The sequence below is a fragment of the Oncorhynchus kisutch genome, linkage group LG30 (genome assembly GCF_002021735.2).
Source record: "Oncorhynchus kisutch isolate 150728-3 linkage group LG30, Okis_V2, whole genome shotgun sequence".
Lineage (NCBI taxonomy): Eukaryota > Metazoa > Chordata > Actinopteri > Salmoniformes > Salmonidae > Oncorhynchus > Oncorhynchus kisutch.
The window spans coordinates 41,120,145-41,134,900 of NC_034203.2; the positions used below are offsets into that span (position 1 = coordinate 41,120,145).

The window sequence follows — 14,756 nt, forward strand, 5'->3', positions numbered from 1 at the left end:
TATCCTTGCCTGCTTCACAGCGGTGTATGTAGCTATCTACTCAGAACTAGACGGATCAAATTGTTGCTAGCATATTTACCATTTTCAAAACATTATTAGCATATTACTTAGACACGAAGTTTAAATCTTCTGCGGAAGTCAACCGATCTCTGTTTAGTTTTCGCAAACGTTTGAAAATGTTGAGCAGTGTTTCTCTCCGGGCTCAGATCGCTTCCATCATAGAGGTACTTTCTAAAGCTGCGGTTTCAGAAATTAGCAAAGTAGTCGACGATGGCATAGTTGTGTTACGTGTGGAAATGTGTCGACGGGAAAATGAAATCAACGTCCTGAAAAATAATGTACAACAACTTGACAGCGAGCTTCGAAGAGCTCGAGGGATTCAACCTCGAAAACGCATCCATCATGGTCGATCAGTCGCTGCTGAGAATCTTGGGAGAAAAGGTGGGTCGAAGTAGTGGTACTAACTCACTTTTACTATCAATCAATTATCAATAGTTAACTGTGCAAGTCACATTAGGGTTCTAGCAATATTACATGACCATTTCGCTGGTAAACAATGTAACTAGCCTTATTTAATCAGCCTACACACGTTCTCACGGCATTTAGCCCTGGGCTAAAAAATGTGCAGTTTGAAGGCCTCATGTCCTCCAGTCATATCTCAGACTGCCCAATGGGATGGGAGAGGAATAGCAATGACTATCATTATAACCAACTCAGTGGCCTTGTGGTTAGAGTGCAGGCCTACGCCCTGAGATTGGAAGGTTGAGGGTTTGAACAAACGATATATATACATCCTGGATTGTAAACGCTATTTATTGGCCATTGAGAGGCTTTGAGGCCACCGGTCGGCCATATTGGCTCTCCTCAGTAGGAGCAGTCCTCCATAGCAATGGATGGAATTCTACAGTATTTCAATGAAATGTTTCAAATGTTTTAAATGACATGCATTTAAGTATTTTTATTGTTGTAGTGGGGACAGTAACGTTTTAGTAATTTCAAAAAACGACTTTAAGGAAAACTTTTAATGTATTTAAAACTGCAATAAGGTGTCTGTAATAAAATACATGTAGCAAAAAGGAATGTTGACATTAATAAATGCGTTTTCTATCATTCCCAAAATATTTCTTTACAATGGTGGGGGAGAGCCAAGATGGAGGCACGATGGCTTCAACACAGCACTCCCTAATAGTCATCTAGTGTGTATATATAAATCATTGATTTGAACACAGATTGTTTAGCACTCACATTAAGGAGATGGATTGGGAGTAAGGCCCTACAACAGACAAGAATCCTGTCCATGGGTTGTACTCAGTGGTTGATTTGGGAGATAGGGGGTTCCTAGTTTGGGGTTGCGGAAGAACCTAACAGTTTTTTGGGGGGGGGGGTGACTGTGAGAGAGTCAGTTCTGGTGACCTTTTTAGAAGGAAATCCTACTCCAACATAACAAGATGCTGACATCTGAAATATAATTTCCCCCTCAAGAAATGAGCCCAATATAACATGTTGGTCAATATCAGGTAGCTTAGTGGTTAGAGCGTTGGATCGAATCCCCGAGCTGACAAGGTAAAAATCTGTCGTTCTGCCCCTGAACAAGGCAGTTAACACACTGTTCCTAGGCCGTCATTGTAAATAAGAATTTGTTCTTAACTGACTTGCCTAATTAAATAAAGGTTAAATTAAGTAAATCAGGCAGCTGTGCTATTTAGCAATAAGCATTATGATGTAGACCAACTGATTTTAAGTATTTTTTTTATTTCACCTTCATGCAGCATATTGGCAAGAAATAAATAGGCGGAAGGTTTCCCATCTGCATTTCCACCACTGGGATAATTTTTTAGCTAGATCAAAGTCTAAAGTCTAAACATAGACTATCTTGTTGTTGTTATAGCAACATATTGATGATTCGAATGTCCCAAAAAAGTGTTCCGCTGGCGCACAGCCAACCCAAGGATCATGTACCGGACCCGTGTCACATTTAGCCCTATGTATTCAACGCCCGATGGAGCCTGCTAACAATGCTGCTGCTAAAAATTCAGTTCATAAAATGGTGCATTTTACACCATTTCATTGGGATTTGAGAAATAAGTGTAGCCTAATAACACCCGAAAGGCTCCGTGATCATCGTCTTTTATCTTCTTGACGCACCCATCCCGTTAGCGGGATCATTTTCGTCAACATCCGTTGAATTGCAGAGCACCAAATTAAATTACAAAAAATATTTAATTTTCATGAAATCACAGGTGCAATATAACAAAACCAGCATAGCTGGTTGTTAATACACCTGGTGTGTCAGATAAAAAATAAAAAAAAAAGAAGCTTTACAGCGAAAGCAAACCAAGCGTTTATGTGAGGACATCTCTCTCAGCAGACAAAATATTACAAACAGCTAGCAGCAAAGTAGATTGGTCACGAAAGTCAGAAAAGCAATAAAATGAATCGCTTACCTTTTATGATCTTCGGATGTTTGCACTCACGAGACTCCCAGTTACACAATAAATGTTCCTTTTGTTCGATAAAGATCATTTTTTATATAAAAAAAACCTCCATTTGGTTGGCGCGTTTTGTTAAGAAATCCACAGGCTCGTGCAGGTCATGACGGGCAGACACAAATTCCAAATAGTATCCGTAAAGTTCGTAGAAACATGTCAAATGTTTTTTATAATCAATCCTCAGGTTGTTTTTACAATAAATAATCGATAATATTTCAACCGGACCGTAGCTTTTTCAATAGGAGAGACAGAGAGAGAGAAAATGTCTGCTCCAAGCTGTTGCACATGCAAAACTCTGGGGACACACAGCCATCCACTGACGCGATGTGATCGTTCTCACTCATTTTTCAGAATACAAGGCTGAAACTATGTTTAAAGACTGTTCACACCATGTGGAAGCCATAGGGAAAGGAATCTGGTTGATATCCCTTTAAATGGAGGGAAGGCATGCAATGTAACAGGGAGCTTTCAAAATAAGAAGCGCTTCCTGGTTGGATTTTCCTCGGGTTTTCGCCTGCAATATCAGTTCTGTTATACTCACGGACAATATTTTGACAGTTTGGAAACTTTAGAGTGTTTTCTATCCTAATCTGACAATTTATATTGCATATAATTTCTCAGATTCTGGGCCTGAGAAATAGGCAGTTTCATTTGGCTACGTTTTTCAGCCAAACGTCAAAATACTGCCCCCTGCAACTGTATTAAGATTGTAGGCTACAACGACTGGGCGTATTTCTCTCCCTGTGCCGCACTCGCAATTTGAAGGAGCCTTAGAGGAACATAATATTGTCTCATAGAATGAGACGGTCTGAACAATTGAATAAGTAAACTATTCTACTGGGGGGGGGGGGGGTTTGCTGTGGAAAATTCAATGTGACCCCTAGCTGTACTTGTACATCCCACTATAGGAACAGGACGCTCTTGCCCTATGGGCCGTCCTGGCTCGGACGAGGCTTACTCACTATCATGATAGTAGGATTGTGAAATCAAATAATCTATTCTTACAAACCATTACAACCCTTGATCCCAATCGCCCACAGCCTCAAATCAAACTTTATTTGTCACGTGTGCCGAATACAACGGGTGTAGACCTTACCGTGAAATGCTTACTTACAAACCCATAACCAACAGTGCAGTTTAAAAAGAGTTAAGAAAATATTTACCAAATAAACTAAAGTAAAGAAAAAAAGAACACGATAAGAATAACAATAGTGTGTGTGTGTATAATCCAAATCCATTTGGATTATTGTTAAAACAAACAATGAAGGATATTGATGACTGAATATTTCCACAGGGCCTGGTAAAAATGGTACCACTTGTGTGAGGAGGACCTCCGTTGAGAAACTGCAGCCTGGGGGAGACGGCAATGGAAAGGATGAAGGCGTTGGACCTGCGGATGAGACTCTGGTCAAGATTGAGCCGGGAGGGGAGGGTGAACAGGAAGAGCAGACTACAAGGAGAAAAGACGAGGATCGTCTTGATGCTGAACTGTCAACGTACGAGAGAGACAGCCAGCCGTGGATGCCCGGTACACAAGAAGACAATGATATGGAGACAAACTCACTGTGTCTCCCTGATCACTCTCCTGAACCTTCCGGAATGACGGCAGCTTCATGCAGCAGTGTTTCATTACCAGGGAAACCATATTTGGAGTCAGATGTCAGAGAGGATATGATTTTACAACTCAGACAGCAACAACGTTATAGGCAGTCAGAAGCGCTCAGGAGAGCAAGCGACGGCACGGTAAAGGCAAACCCAGACCCTCAAAGTGAATTCGGTTTTGGCCCGAATTACAATACGGCAAGGAGGGCGAGGACCAAGAGATTTTTCCAGGTTAATAAACACTTCATTTGCACACTGTGTGGAAAGAGTTTTGAACGTTACAGCCATCTTGAAAGACATCTACGAATTCATACGGGTGAGAAACCGTATAGTTGTGACCTATGTGGAAGGTGTTTCAACCAGAAGGGTAGCCTCAAAGGACATCTGAAGACTCACAGAGGTAAGAGATTAGAATCACTAGCTAATGACGGCAGATAGCACACAATTTTACAACAGATCATTCCATGTACACGCCAAATGATACCCTTTTCCCTACGTAGTGCACTACTTTTGACCAGACCCCCTATAATAGGGTGCTAATATAAGACATGACCGATGCATCAATATTTTATCAATCAAATGTGATCTTTCCACACAGTATCGATAGACGGGCTAGCTAACAACGAAGAGAAGCCTCTCCTGGATAGACGTCAGTCTGAGGAAGAGCGTTGCAACGGAAAGTACGAAGTGTTCCAAACTGCTCCTCAGATGCCCATGAAGTCTGAGCCAGGGGAGGACAAGGATGCATTCCAGACACTAGATCATAAAGCAGGAGAACAGACTGCAGGAAGAGCAGAACAGCAACTGGATGATGACTTGTCAACGTACGAGAGAGACGGTCGGCCGTGGATGTCCAGTTCACAAGCAGACAACGATATGGAGACGAGCAATTCAGAATATTTCATCAGTTCAGGTCAGAACTCCCAGTGTCTCACTGATCACTCTCCTGTACTTCCTGTCCCAGGAAGGGTGGAGGCGTCATGTAGCAGTGCTTCATCTCCAGGGAAACCATATGTAGATGTCAGCGAGGATATGATTTTACAGCTCAGACAGCAACATTATGGACCTTCAGACACACTCTTGATAGCAAGTGACGGTACAGTACAACCAAACTCGCAGGTCACGGACGGGGCTTCTCTGAACCATCCTCCCATCTTCTCCAGTTTTCCGGAAAGGAAGGTGAAAACCTTCCAAGGAGTCACCAAGGACAAGAAGTGCTTCATCTGCTCATTCTGTGGGAAGGTTTTTGAGCGTGTTGGTCATCTGGAAAGGCACCAGCGAATTCATACGGGTGAGAAACCGTATAGTTGTGACATATGTGGAAGATGTTTCAACCAGAAGGGTAGCCTCAAAGGACATCTGAAGACTCACAGAGGTAAGAGATTAGAATAATATATATATATTTTTTTAAATACATGAAAAACTAACTCTCTTAGGAGTGTAAATCAGTCAATTATTCTGTAATTAACAGACAGTATGCCCGTTCTATAATTAAATAAGGCTGCATCCTTAATGGAAACCTGTTCCCTTTATAGTGTACTGCTATTGACCAGGACCCAAAGGGCTCTAATCAATAGTAGTACACTACATACAGAATAGGGTGCCATTTTGGGATGGACACGAAGTGTTTTCCCGTTCTTCATCAGTGGTTTAAGATGACGTTAAACAATTCATTGTTTAAATTGCCGTGTTGTTAAAATACTCTATACTTTTTTTCTCCTGTCAAACAGACGGCGCTGACATGCTAACGGGTCTACCTCCGCTAGATGATAAAAAGCCTGACGTTTATCCTATACCCTCGGAGAACCCAGGGGAACCGAGGGATTTATTTGATCAGCCCTCATCTGCTGAAGCACAGCCTAGCTCCGGGCACAGTGAGGAGGAGGAGGGCAGGGGGCGGGGGTTGGTGGGGGGAGCAGAGAAAGAGAAGCAGTTTGAATCCCAGATACTCAGTCAGTCAGGACCTCAACACCAACAAAGCACAGAGCGACCAGGTTACCAGGACGACCCAGAGTATGTCATGGATGAGAGGGAGAGTCAGCTGTGTAGATCTTTCACAGAGAGGCACAGTGATATGGAGTCTGGATCACTAAATCCAGGTTGCTCCTCCGATGCGACAAAGCAGCAGAACTCCCATCCTGTTTCACCCAGTGTCAAATACCATCACAGTCCTTTTGATGGACTGCACCACCACCACGGGTTCTATATGTCAGCTTCTAGAGAGGTGGAACTTGAAGGCTTGTCTTTTCAGGATGAGAAAGACAAGCTGGATGTGATTGAGCAAGAGCAGTATGCAGGGGTGGTTCTACATGCAAGGAACAGGGAGGATGGTGATGGAACAGTACTACCCAGGTTTCAGGACCGGGTACCACCGTCACCACTACCTGTAGAGGAGGAAACTGCAATGAGAGCGTACATCACAGAACCAAACTACAGTCAAGAGGGGATTTTATTTGCCCTTGGCATAGACAGTTTTGACAGTACAGAGGGAACCAGTGCCACTACAGACGACACAAGAAATAGATGTTTCATATGCTCCTTTTGTGGAAAGAGTTTTGATCGCCATAGTCATTTTGAAAGACACCTGCACACTCATACTGATGAGAAGCCCTACAGCTGTGAGATATGTGGTAAGACTTTCACTCAGAAGAGCAGCCTGAAAGCTCATCAGAGACTTCATACAGGTTAATCAAGGGCCAAAGCGTATTTGTTTGCATTTCAAATGGCACCCTATTCCCTATACAGTTGCAAGAAACGGTATGTGAACCCTTTGGAATTACCTGGATTAGGGTCATAAAATGTTATCTGATCTTCATCTAAGTCACAACAATAGACACACAGTCTGCTTACACTAATAATACACAAATTATTGTATTTTTCTTTTTTATATTGAATACATCATTTAAACATTCACAGTGTGGGTTGGAAAAATTATGTGAACCCCGAGGCTAATGTCTTCTCCAAAAGCTAATTGGAGTCAGGAGTCAGCTAACCTGGAGTCCAATCAACGAGACAAGATTGGAGATGTTGGTTAGAGCTGCTCTGCTATTCACTAGAAGCTGTGAACCATGCCTCGAACAAACGACATCTCAGAAGACCGAAGATTAAGAATTGTTGACTTGCATAAAGCTGGAAAGGGGTACAAAAGTATCTCTAAAAGCCTTGATGTTCATCAGTCCACGGTAAGACAAATTATCTATAAATGGAGAAAGTTCAGCACTGTTGCTACTAGAGGTCGACCGATTAATCGGAATGGCCGATTTAATTAGGGCAGATTTCAAGTTTTTATAACAATCGGTAATCGGCATTTTGGACACCGATAATTGCCGATTACATTGCACTCCACGAGGAGACTGCGTGACGGCTGACTACGGTTACGCCAGTGCAGCAAGGAGCCAAGGTAAGGTGATAGCTAGCATTAAACGTATCTTGTAAAAAAACAATCAATCTTAACATAATTACTAGTTAACTACACATGGTTGATGATATTACTAGTTTATCTAGCTTGTCCTGCGTTCCATATAATTGATGCAGTGCCTGTTAATTTAACATTGAATCACAGCCCACTGTTCCAAATGTGTGATTTAACAAGTGCATTCGCGAAAAAAGCACTGTCGTTGCACTAATGTGTACCTAACCATAAACATCCATGCCTTTCTTAAAACCAATACACAGAACTATATATTTTTTTATCTGCATATTTAGTTAAAAGACAATGGCAAATTGTGTCACTTCTCTTGCGTTTTATTGCACTCAGAGTCAAGGTATATGCAACAGTTTGGGCCGCCTGGCTCATTGCGAAGTAATTTGCCAGAATTGTACTTAATTATGACATAACATTGAAGGTTGTGCAATGTAACAGCAATATTTACACTTATGGATGCCACACATTTAGATAAAATACGGAACGGTTCCGTATTTCCCTGAAAGAATAAACGTTTGTTTTTCGAAATTATAGTTTCCGCATTTTACCATATTAATGACCTAGGGCTCGTATTTCTGTGTGTTATTATATTATAATTAAGTCTATGATTTGATATTTGATAGAGCAGTCTGACTGAGCGGTGGTAGACAGCAGCAAGCTCTTAAGCATTCATTCAAACAGCACTTTCCTGCGTTTGCCAACAGCTCTTCGCAATGCTTCAAGCATTGAGCTGTTTATGACTTCAAGCCGATCAACTCCCGAGATTAGGCTGGCAATACTAAAGTGCCTATTAGAACATCCAATAGTCAAAGGTTTATGAAATACAAATGGTATAGAGGGAAATAGTCCTATAATTCTTATAATAACTACAACCGAAAACCTCTTACCTGGGAATATTGAAGACTCATGTTAAAAGGAACCACCAGCTTTCATATGTTCTCATGTTCTGAGCAAGGAACTTAAACGTTAGCTGTTTTACATGGCACATATTGCACTTTTACTTTCTTCTCCAAAACTTTGTTTTTGCATTATTTAAACTAAATTGAACATGTTTCATTATTTATTTGAGACTAAATTGATTTTATTGATCTATTAAAATAAGTGTTTGTTCATTCAGTATTGTTGTAATTGTCATTGTTTTATATATAAAAATAGTCAGATTAATCGGTATCAGCTTTTTTGGTCCTCCAATAATCGGTATCGGCATTGAAAAATCATAATCGGTCGACCTCAAGTTGCTACTCTCCCTAAGAGAGTGGCTGTCCCTGCAAAGATGACTGCAAGAGCACAGCGCATAATGCTCAATGAGGTTAAGAAGAATCCTAGAGTGTCAGCTGAAGACTCTGGAACATGATACCATCTGAGTCTACGATATGTAAAACGCTAAACAAGAATGGTGTTCATGGAAGGACACCACGGAAGAAGCCACTGCTGTCCAAAAAAAAACATTGCTGCACGTTTGAAGTTTGCAAAAGAGAACCTGGATGTTCCACAGCGATACTGGCAACATATTCTGTGGACAGATGAAACTGCAGTTGAGTTGTTCGGAAGGAATATAACACTGTGTGGAGAAAAAAAGGCACAGCACACCAACATCAAAACCTCATCCCAACTGTAAAGTCTGGTGGAGGGAGCACCATGGTTTGGGGCTGCTTTGCTGCCTCAGGGCCTGGACAGCTTAAACTTGCAAAATCATTTTTCTGTTGATCAATACATTTTGCAGGAGAATGTTAGGCTATCTGTCTGCCAATTGAAGCTCAACAGAAGTTGGGTGATGCAACAGGACAATGACCCAAAACACAGAAGTAAATCAACAACAGAATGGCTTCAACAGAAGAAAATACACCTTCTGGAGTAGCTCAGTCAGAATCCTGACCTCAACCCAATTTGAGATGCTGTGGCATGACCTCGAGTGTGGTTCACACCAGACATCCCAAGAATATTGCTGAACTGAAACAGTTTTGTAAAGAGGAATGGTCCAAAATTACTCCTGACCATTGTGCAGGTCTGATCCGCAACTACAGAATTTTTTTTGTTGCCAAAGGAGGGTCAACCTGTTATTAAATCCAAGGGTTCACATACTTTTTCCACCTTGCGCTTTGAATGTTTACACAGCATGTTCAATAAAGACATGAAAATGACATGTTTGTGTGTTAGTTGAAGCTGACTGTGTTTGTCTCTTGTTGTGACTTAGATGAAGATCAGATAACATTTTATGACCAATTTATGCAGAAATCCAGGTAGTTCCAAAGGGTTCACATACTTTTTCTTGCCACTGTAGAGACCATGGGTCAAAGTAGTGTACTATGTAAGAAATTGATTCTAATTTGGGATGCACCCTAACTGAAAGTTGTTTCGTCCTCATCAAAACCGGTTAATGAGTATGGGACATTTGGCTGCTATTGGTAACAGTTTAGAAGTCCAACTAAATTGTGATAAGATGTCATATTTGTTTCCAATACATTTTGTGTGTTTAAAAAAAAATCCTTTATTTAACTAGTCAAGTCAGTTAAGAACAAAGTCTTATTTACAATGACAGCATACCCCGGCCAAACCTGGACGACGCTGGGTCAATTGTGCGCCGCCCTATGGGACTCCCAATCACGGCCAAATGTGATGCAGCCTGGATTCGAACCAGGGACTGTAGTGACACCTCTTGCACTGAGATGCAAGGCCTTAGACCGCTGCACCACTCGGGAGCCCAAAGGATGTTAAAGATATTCAAATGCTGGGGCTATGGAAAAATGAACATTTTTAGTAGTTTATAAAGTTGTCATCAGGTATCTCTCCAATAATGTATATAGAAGGGAGGGGGAAAAAAATGTGTTTTTAAGGAAAAACAATTGAATTATTCAACGTTTTTCTTTTCTTCCTGCATCAAACGTATGGATCAATGATCCAATTTAACATGTGGGTTACATATCTATTTGTTTTGTATGAAGACGTTGATGGTAGGGTTGTTTATTACTCAATGGGTATGTTTACATGCACAGTAATAATTCAATATTAAACTGATTATGTCAGTAAACATATTATGCAATAGTCATGTAAGGCGTTTATCTTAATCGGCGTAAGGTCAAAATTAAAACACCTGGTTTTCTAAGTAATCTTTCTAATTATTAGAATGCCTTAAAAGGATCGGACCCTTTTTAATTTTCATTTTTTTTTGCCTAAAATGACATACCCAAATCTAACTCCCTTTATTTAGCTCAGTACCTGAAGCAAGGATATGCAAGTTCCTCATACCAAGTTTGTGAAATGTGAAATTAATGAAGGAGAATATAACACATTCGATCTGGTAAAAGATAATTTAAAAAAAAATCTATTTTTATTTTTTGTTCCATCTTTGAAATGCAAGAGAGAGGCCATTATATCACTTAGCAGTGTAGGAGAAATGTAGATTTTGGCCACTAGATGGGAGCAGTGTATGTGCAGAGTTTTATACTGATCCAATGAACCATTGCATTACTGTTCACAATGTTGTATCAAGTCTGCCCAACTGTGCCGAATTGGTCAATTGATACATTTTCAAGTACATAACTATAGACAACATACAAAAATTATATGGTAATACGAAATTTAAGTTTACACACTCCCAGGAATGTCAAATGAAGGATAATTAGCTTCCCTACAGAAACACTAACCTTCACACATCTAGATGGTGGGGAACCCAGTTCCTACATTTTAATATAAACATGGATTTTATCAAACAGAACTATACTACATTTGATCTCTGGGACCCTCAGGGTGACATATCAGAGCAATATTACTGAATGTATCAAACCAGTTGCCGTGATTAATAGTTTTGTTGTTGTGCACTCTCCTCAAACAATAGCATGAAATTTTTCACTGTAATAGCTACTGTAAATTGGACAGTGCAGTTAGATTAACAAGAATATAAGCTTTCAGACCATATAAGACATGTCTATATCCTGGGAAATGTTCTTGTTACTTATGTCATGCTAATCATATTAGCGCACGTTAGCTCAACCGGACATGCATCAGTCATTTCAAAGCTCACTACATTGAATTACACAATTTCCAAGCCCATTTCATAGAGAATGTTACAAAACTGTACTTTATTTAGGAACATACTTTGAAGAGATGAGGATTGGGTCTAAATAGGGTTTTGGTGTTTGGTACTCTTAATTCATTGTACTCGTCTTTAAACTGCCATTTCCTGAAAGTCAGACTCTTACCACATGCCAACTCCTTTTCAGCAGCATCAGCATTCACCACTTTGTTTGGTTATCCTTAGATATATATTATCCAGACTTGCCCAGAGGGAATTGTTGATATGCTGTAAATTTTTTATTCTAAGTAACATTTTATTTGTAAAAATGTAAATGTCTTTATTTTACTGATAGATGAAAAAAAATTGTTTGATCCACAATCTGCTCTGGACAAGTCTGGTGCTGGACTGTCTTAAAATTAAATTAAAATATTTAGGCTGACTTCATTCAGTGTCCAGAAAAATTCATTTATGTTGTATGCGCATATTTAATTATGTATTGCCTCATTTGCATATTAGTTTTTAAAAAACATTTTGCTACATTCAACTAGTAAAAGTTGTTTTAAGTGTAAAAAATAAATCTCTGTTAGGGTGTGGTTCCTGGACTTAATCAGCATTCTACCTGTGTATTTGATCTGCACATGTGCTTGCGCCACCCGAGCGAGCCTCACTCTTTAGTGAAGTGAGTTCGGAACAACGGGTCTTAGAAGTAGTTTTCACAAACTTTTAAATGTCCGAACTCTAATCAAATATGCCTCACAAAAATAACATGGTCACTGTGGTAGAATGTTTATTTTAATTGGCAATTTTCTGCATTTATCAGTGCCATCGGGTAGCCTGATTTTGTAATGTAAATCATGTAAACAAGATTATTAGGGAAATGGCTCTTCTTGCAAAGCATGTAAACGTTTTAATCAAATTATATTCATCAGACGATTCACAATCGCATTATTGTGTGCATGTGACCGTACTCGTTGAGTAGTTCAAATGATAGATTTGATTTTTTGACTCATATGTTCAAAAACGCACTCTTAAATTTGCTTTGTTTCGTATCTGCTGGTGTATTCTTTAATAAATGTAAAATTCTGAATGGAAATCTTGTGGGTTCACTGTTTTACTTGTTGACAGTAAAAAAAAACACATGAGATTCCTATTTCTGCCCATGCAAATTTGGTGCTCACTTCTCTAGTATTTACAGTAACAAAAAAAAATTGGACAATTAGCTTGGAGCCAAAACCTTTGAAGGTAGCCCCAATAAGCCACAATAGTGGTGTTTGCGGTTTGCCTTCAAAATAAAAGTTCCCCATTGAAATTGATGCAAATTGATACAAATAGTGGAATAATGTCACATTTTGGACTAGATGCTAAACAAGGTTGGAACGTTGTTATATACAGTGGGGCAAAAAAGTATTTAGTCAGCCACCAATTGTGCAAGTTCTCCCACTTAAAAAGATGAGAGAGGCCTGTAATTTTCATCATAGGTACACTTCAACTATGACAGACAAAATGAGAGAGAACAAATCCTGAAAATCACATTGTAGGATTTTTTATTAATTTAATTGCAAATTGTGGTGGAAAATAAGTATTTGGTAATAACAAAAGTTTATCTCAATACTTTGTCATTGCCAACAAAGGGTATATAATAGAGGTCTTCACAAGGTTTTCACACACTGTTGCTGGTATTTTGGCCCATTCCTCCATGCAGATCTCGCTGAGTAACAGGAATGAGCGCCGCTGAGTAACAGGAATGAGCGCCGCTGAGTAACAGGAATGAGCGCCGCTGAGTAACAGGAATGAGCGCCGCTGAGTAACAGGAATGAGCGCCGCTGAGTAACAGGAATGAGCGCCGCTGAGTAACAGGAATGAGCGCCGCTGAGTAACAGGAATGAGCGCCGCTGAGTAACAGGAATGAGCGCCGCTGAGTAACAGGAATGAGCGCCGCTGAGTAACAGGAATGAGCGCTGAGTAACAGGAATGAGCGCTGAGTAACAGGAATGAGCGCTGAGTAACAGGAATGAGAGCTGAGTAACAGGAATGAGCGCTGAGTAACAGGAATGAGCGCTGAGTAACAGGAATGAGCGCTGAGTAACAGGAATGAGCGCTGAGTAACAGGAATGAGCGCTGAGTAACAGGAATGAGAGCTGAGTAACAGGAATGAGCGCTGAGTAACAGGAATGAGTGCCGAGTAACAGGAATGAGCGCTGATTAACAGGAATGAGAGCTTGTGTGTGAGAATAACTGGATGTCACAGAACTTCCTTCAATTAAACAAAAGATAAAACAGAGGTCATTCTATTTGGCACAAAATATCTTAGTCTAAATAGCAACATAAAAGCAGTAACCATTGTTTGTGCGTGTATGTGGTTCCTGCCTCTGCACAGTATGGGTTCTCCATCTTCCTCTACAAAAGGCAAGAAAGACAACAAATACTAAAAGATGAGCATATTCCTTCAACAACAAAAAAACCTTCAACATATTCCTTCAATAAAAAAAACTAATTTGGGAGAGTAATAACCCCCCCAATTAATGTTATTCTGCTTCAGACAGGGAATTTTTACTAGGATTAAATGTCAGGAATTGTGAAAGACTGAGTTTTTAAATGTATTTGACTATATGTAAATGTATGTACATTTCCCACTTCAACTGTACACTACCGTTCAAAAGTTCGAGGTCACTTTGAAGTTTCCTGTGGCCCCGTCCAATGATACACCTGACATGGCCAATCAGGTAGGATATAACCCCACACACTTTGCCAAAGCACAGCCCCCACACCACTAGAGGGATATCAACAGACCACCAATTTATTACCCAACAGACAAAGCTGAAAATAGCCCACCAAGATCTCCTCCACAGCCTGAGGGGGCGCAAAACCGGACAGGAAGATCACATCAATGACTCAACCCACTCAAATGACGCACCCCTCCTAGGGACGGCATGGGAGAGCACTAGTAAGCCGGTGACTCAGCCCCCGTAATGGGGTTAGAGGTATATAATCCCAGTGGAGAGAGGGGAACCGACCAGGCAGAGACAGCAAGGGTGATTTGTCACTCCAGTGCCTTGCTGTGCCAGACTACACTCAATCATAGGACCTACTGAAGAGATGAGTCTTCAGTAAAGACTTAAAGGTTGAGACCGAGTCTGCGTTTCTCACATGGATGAGCAGACCATGCCATAAAAATTGAGCTCTATAGGAGAAAGTCCTGCCTCCAGCTGTTTGCCTTGAAATTCTA

The 14,756-nt window shown here is 40.4% G+C and overlaps 1 protein-coding gene across 2 annotated transcripts; it reads left to right on the forward strand.

Annotated features, from left to right (window-relative positions):
• LOC109875368 (homeotic protein spalt-major-like) lies at nucleotides 1–12,623 on the forward strand. 2 transcript variants are annotated; one of them, XM_031810250.1, is made up of 5 exons: nucleotides 1–441; nucleotides 3,784–4,491; nucleotides 4,690–5,004; nucleotides 5,056–5,466; nucleotides 5,822–12,623. In XM_031810250.1, exons 1-5 carry the CDS (start codon nucleotides 177–179, stop codon nucleotides 6,778–6,780), a joined length of 2,658 nt encoding a protein of 885 aa, XP_031666110.1. In that variant the 5' UTR covers nucleotides 1–176; the 3' UTR covers nucleotides 6,781–12,623. The 2 variants fall into 2 exon arrangements, with proteins under 2 accessions (XP_031666110.1, XP_031666109.1); XM_031810249.1 differs by having other exon boundaries at nucleotides 4,690–5,466.
• The last annotated feature ends 2,133 nt before the right edge of the window (nucleotides 12,624–14,756 follow it).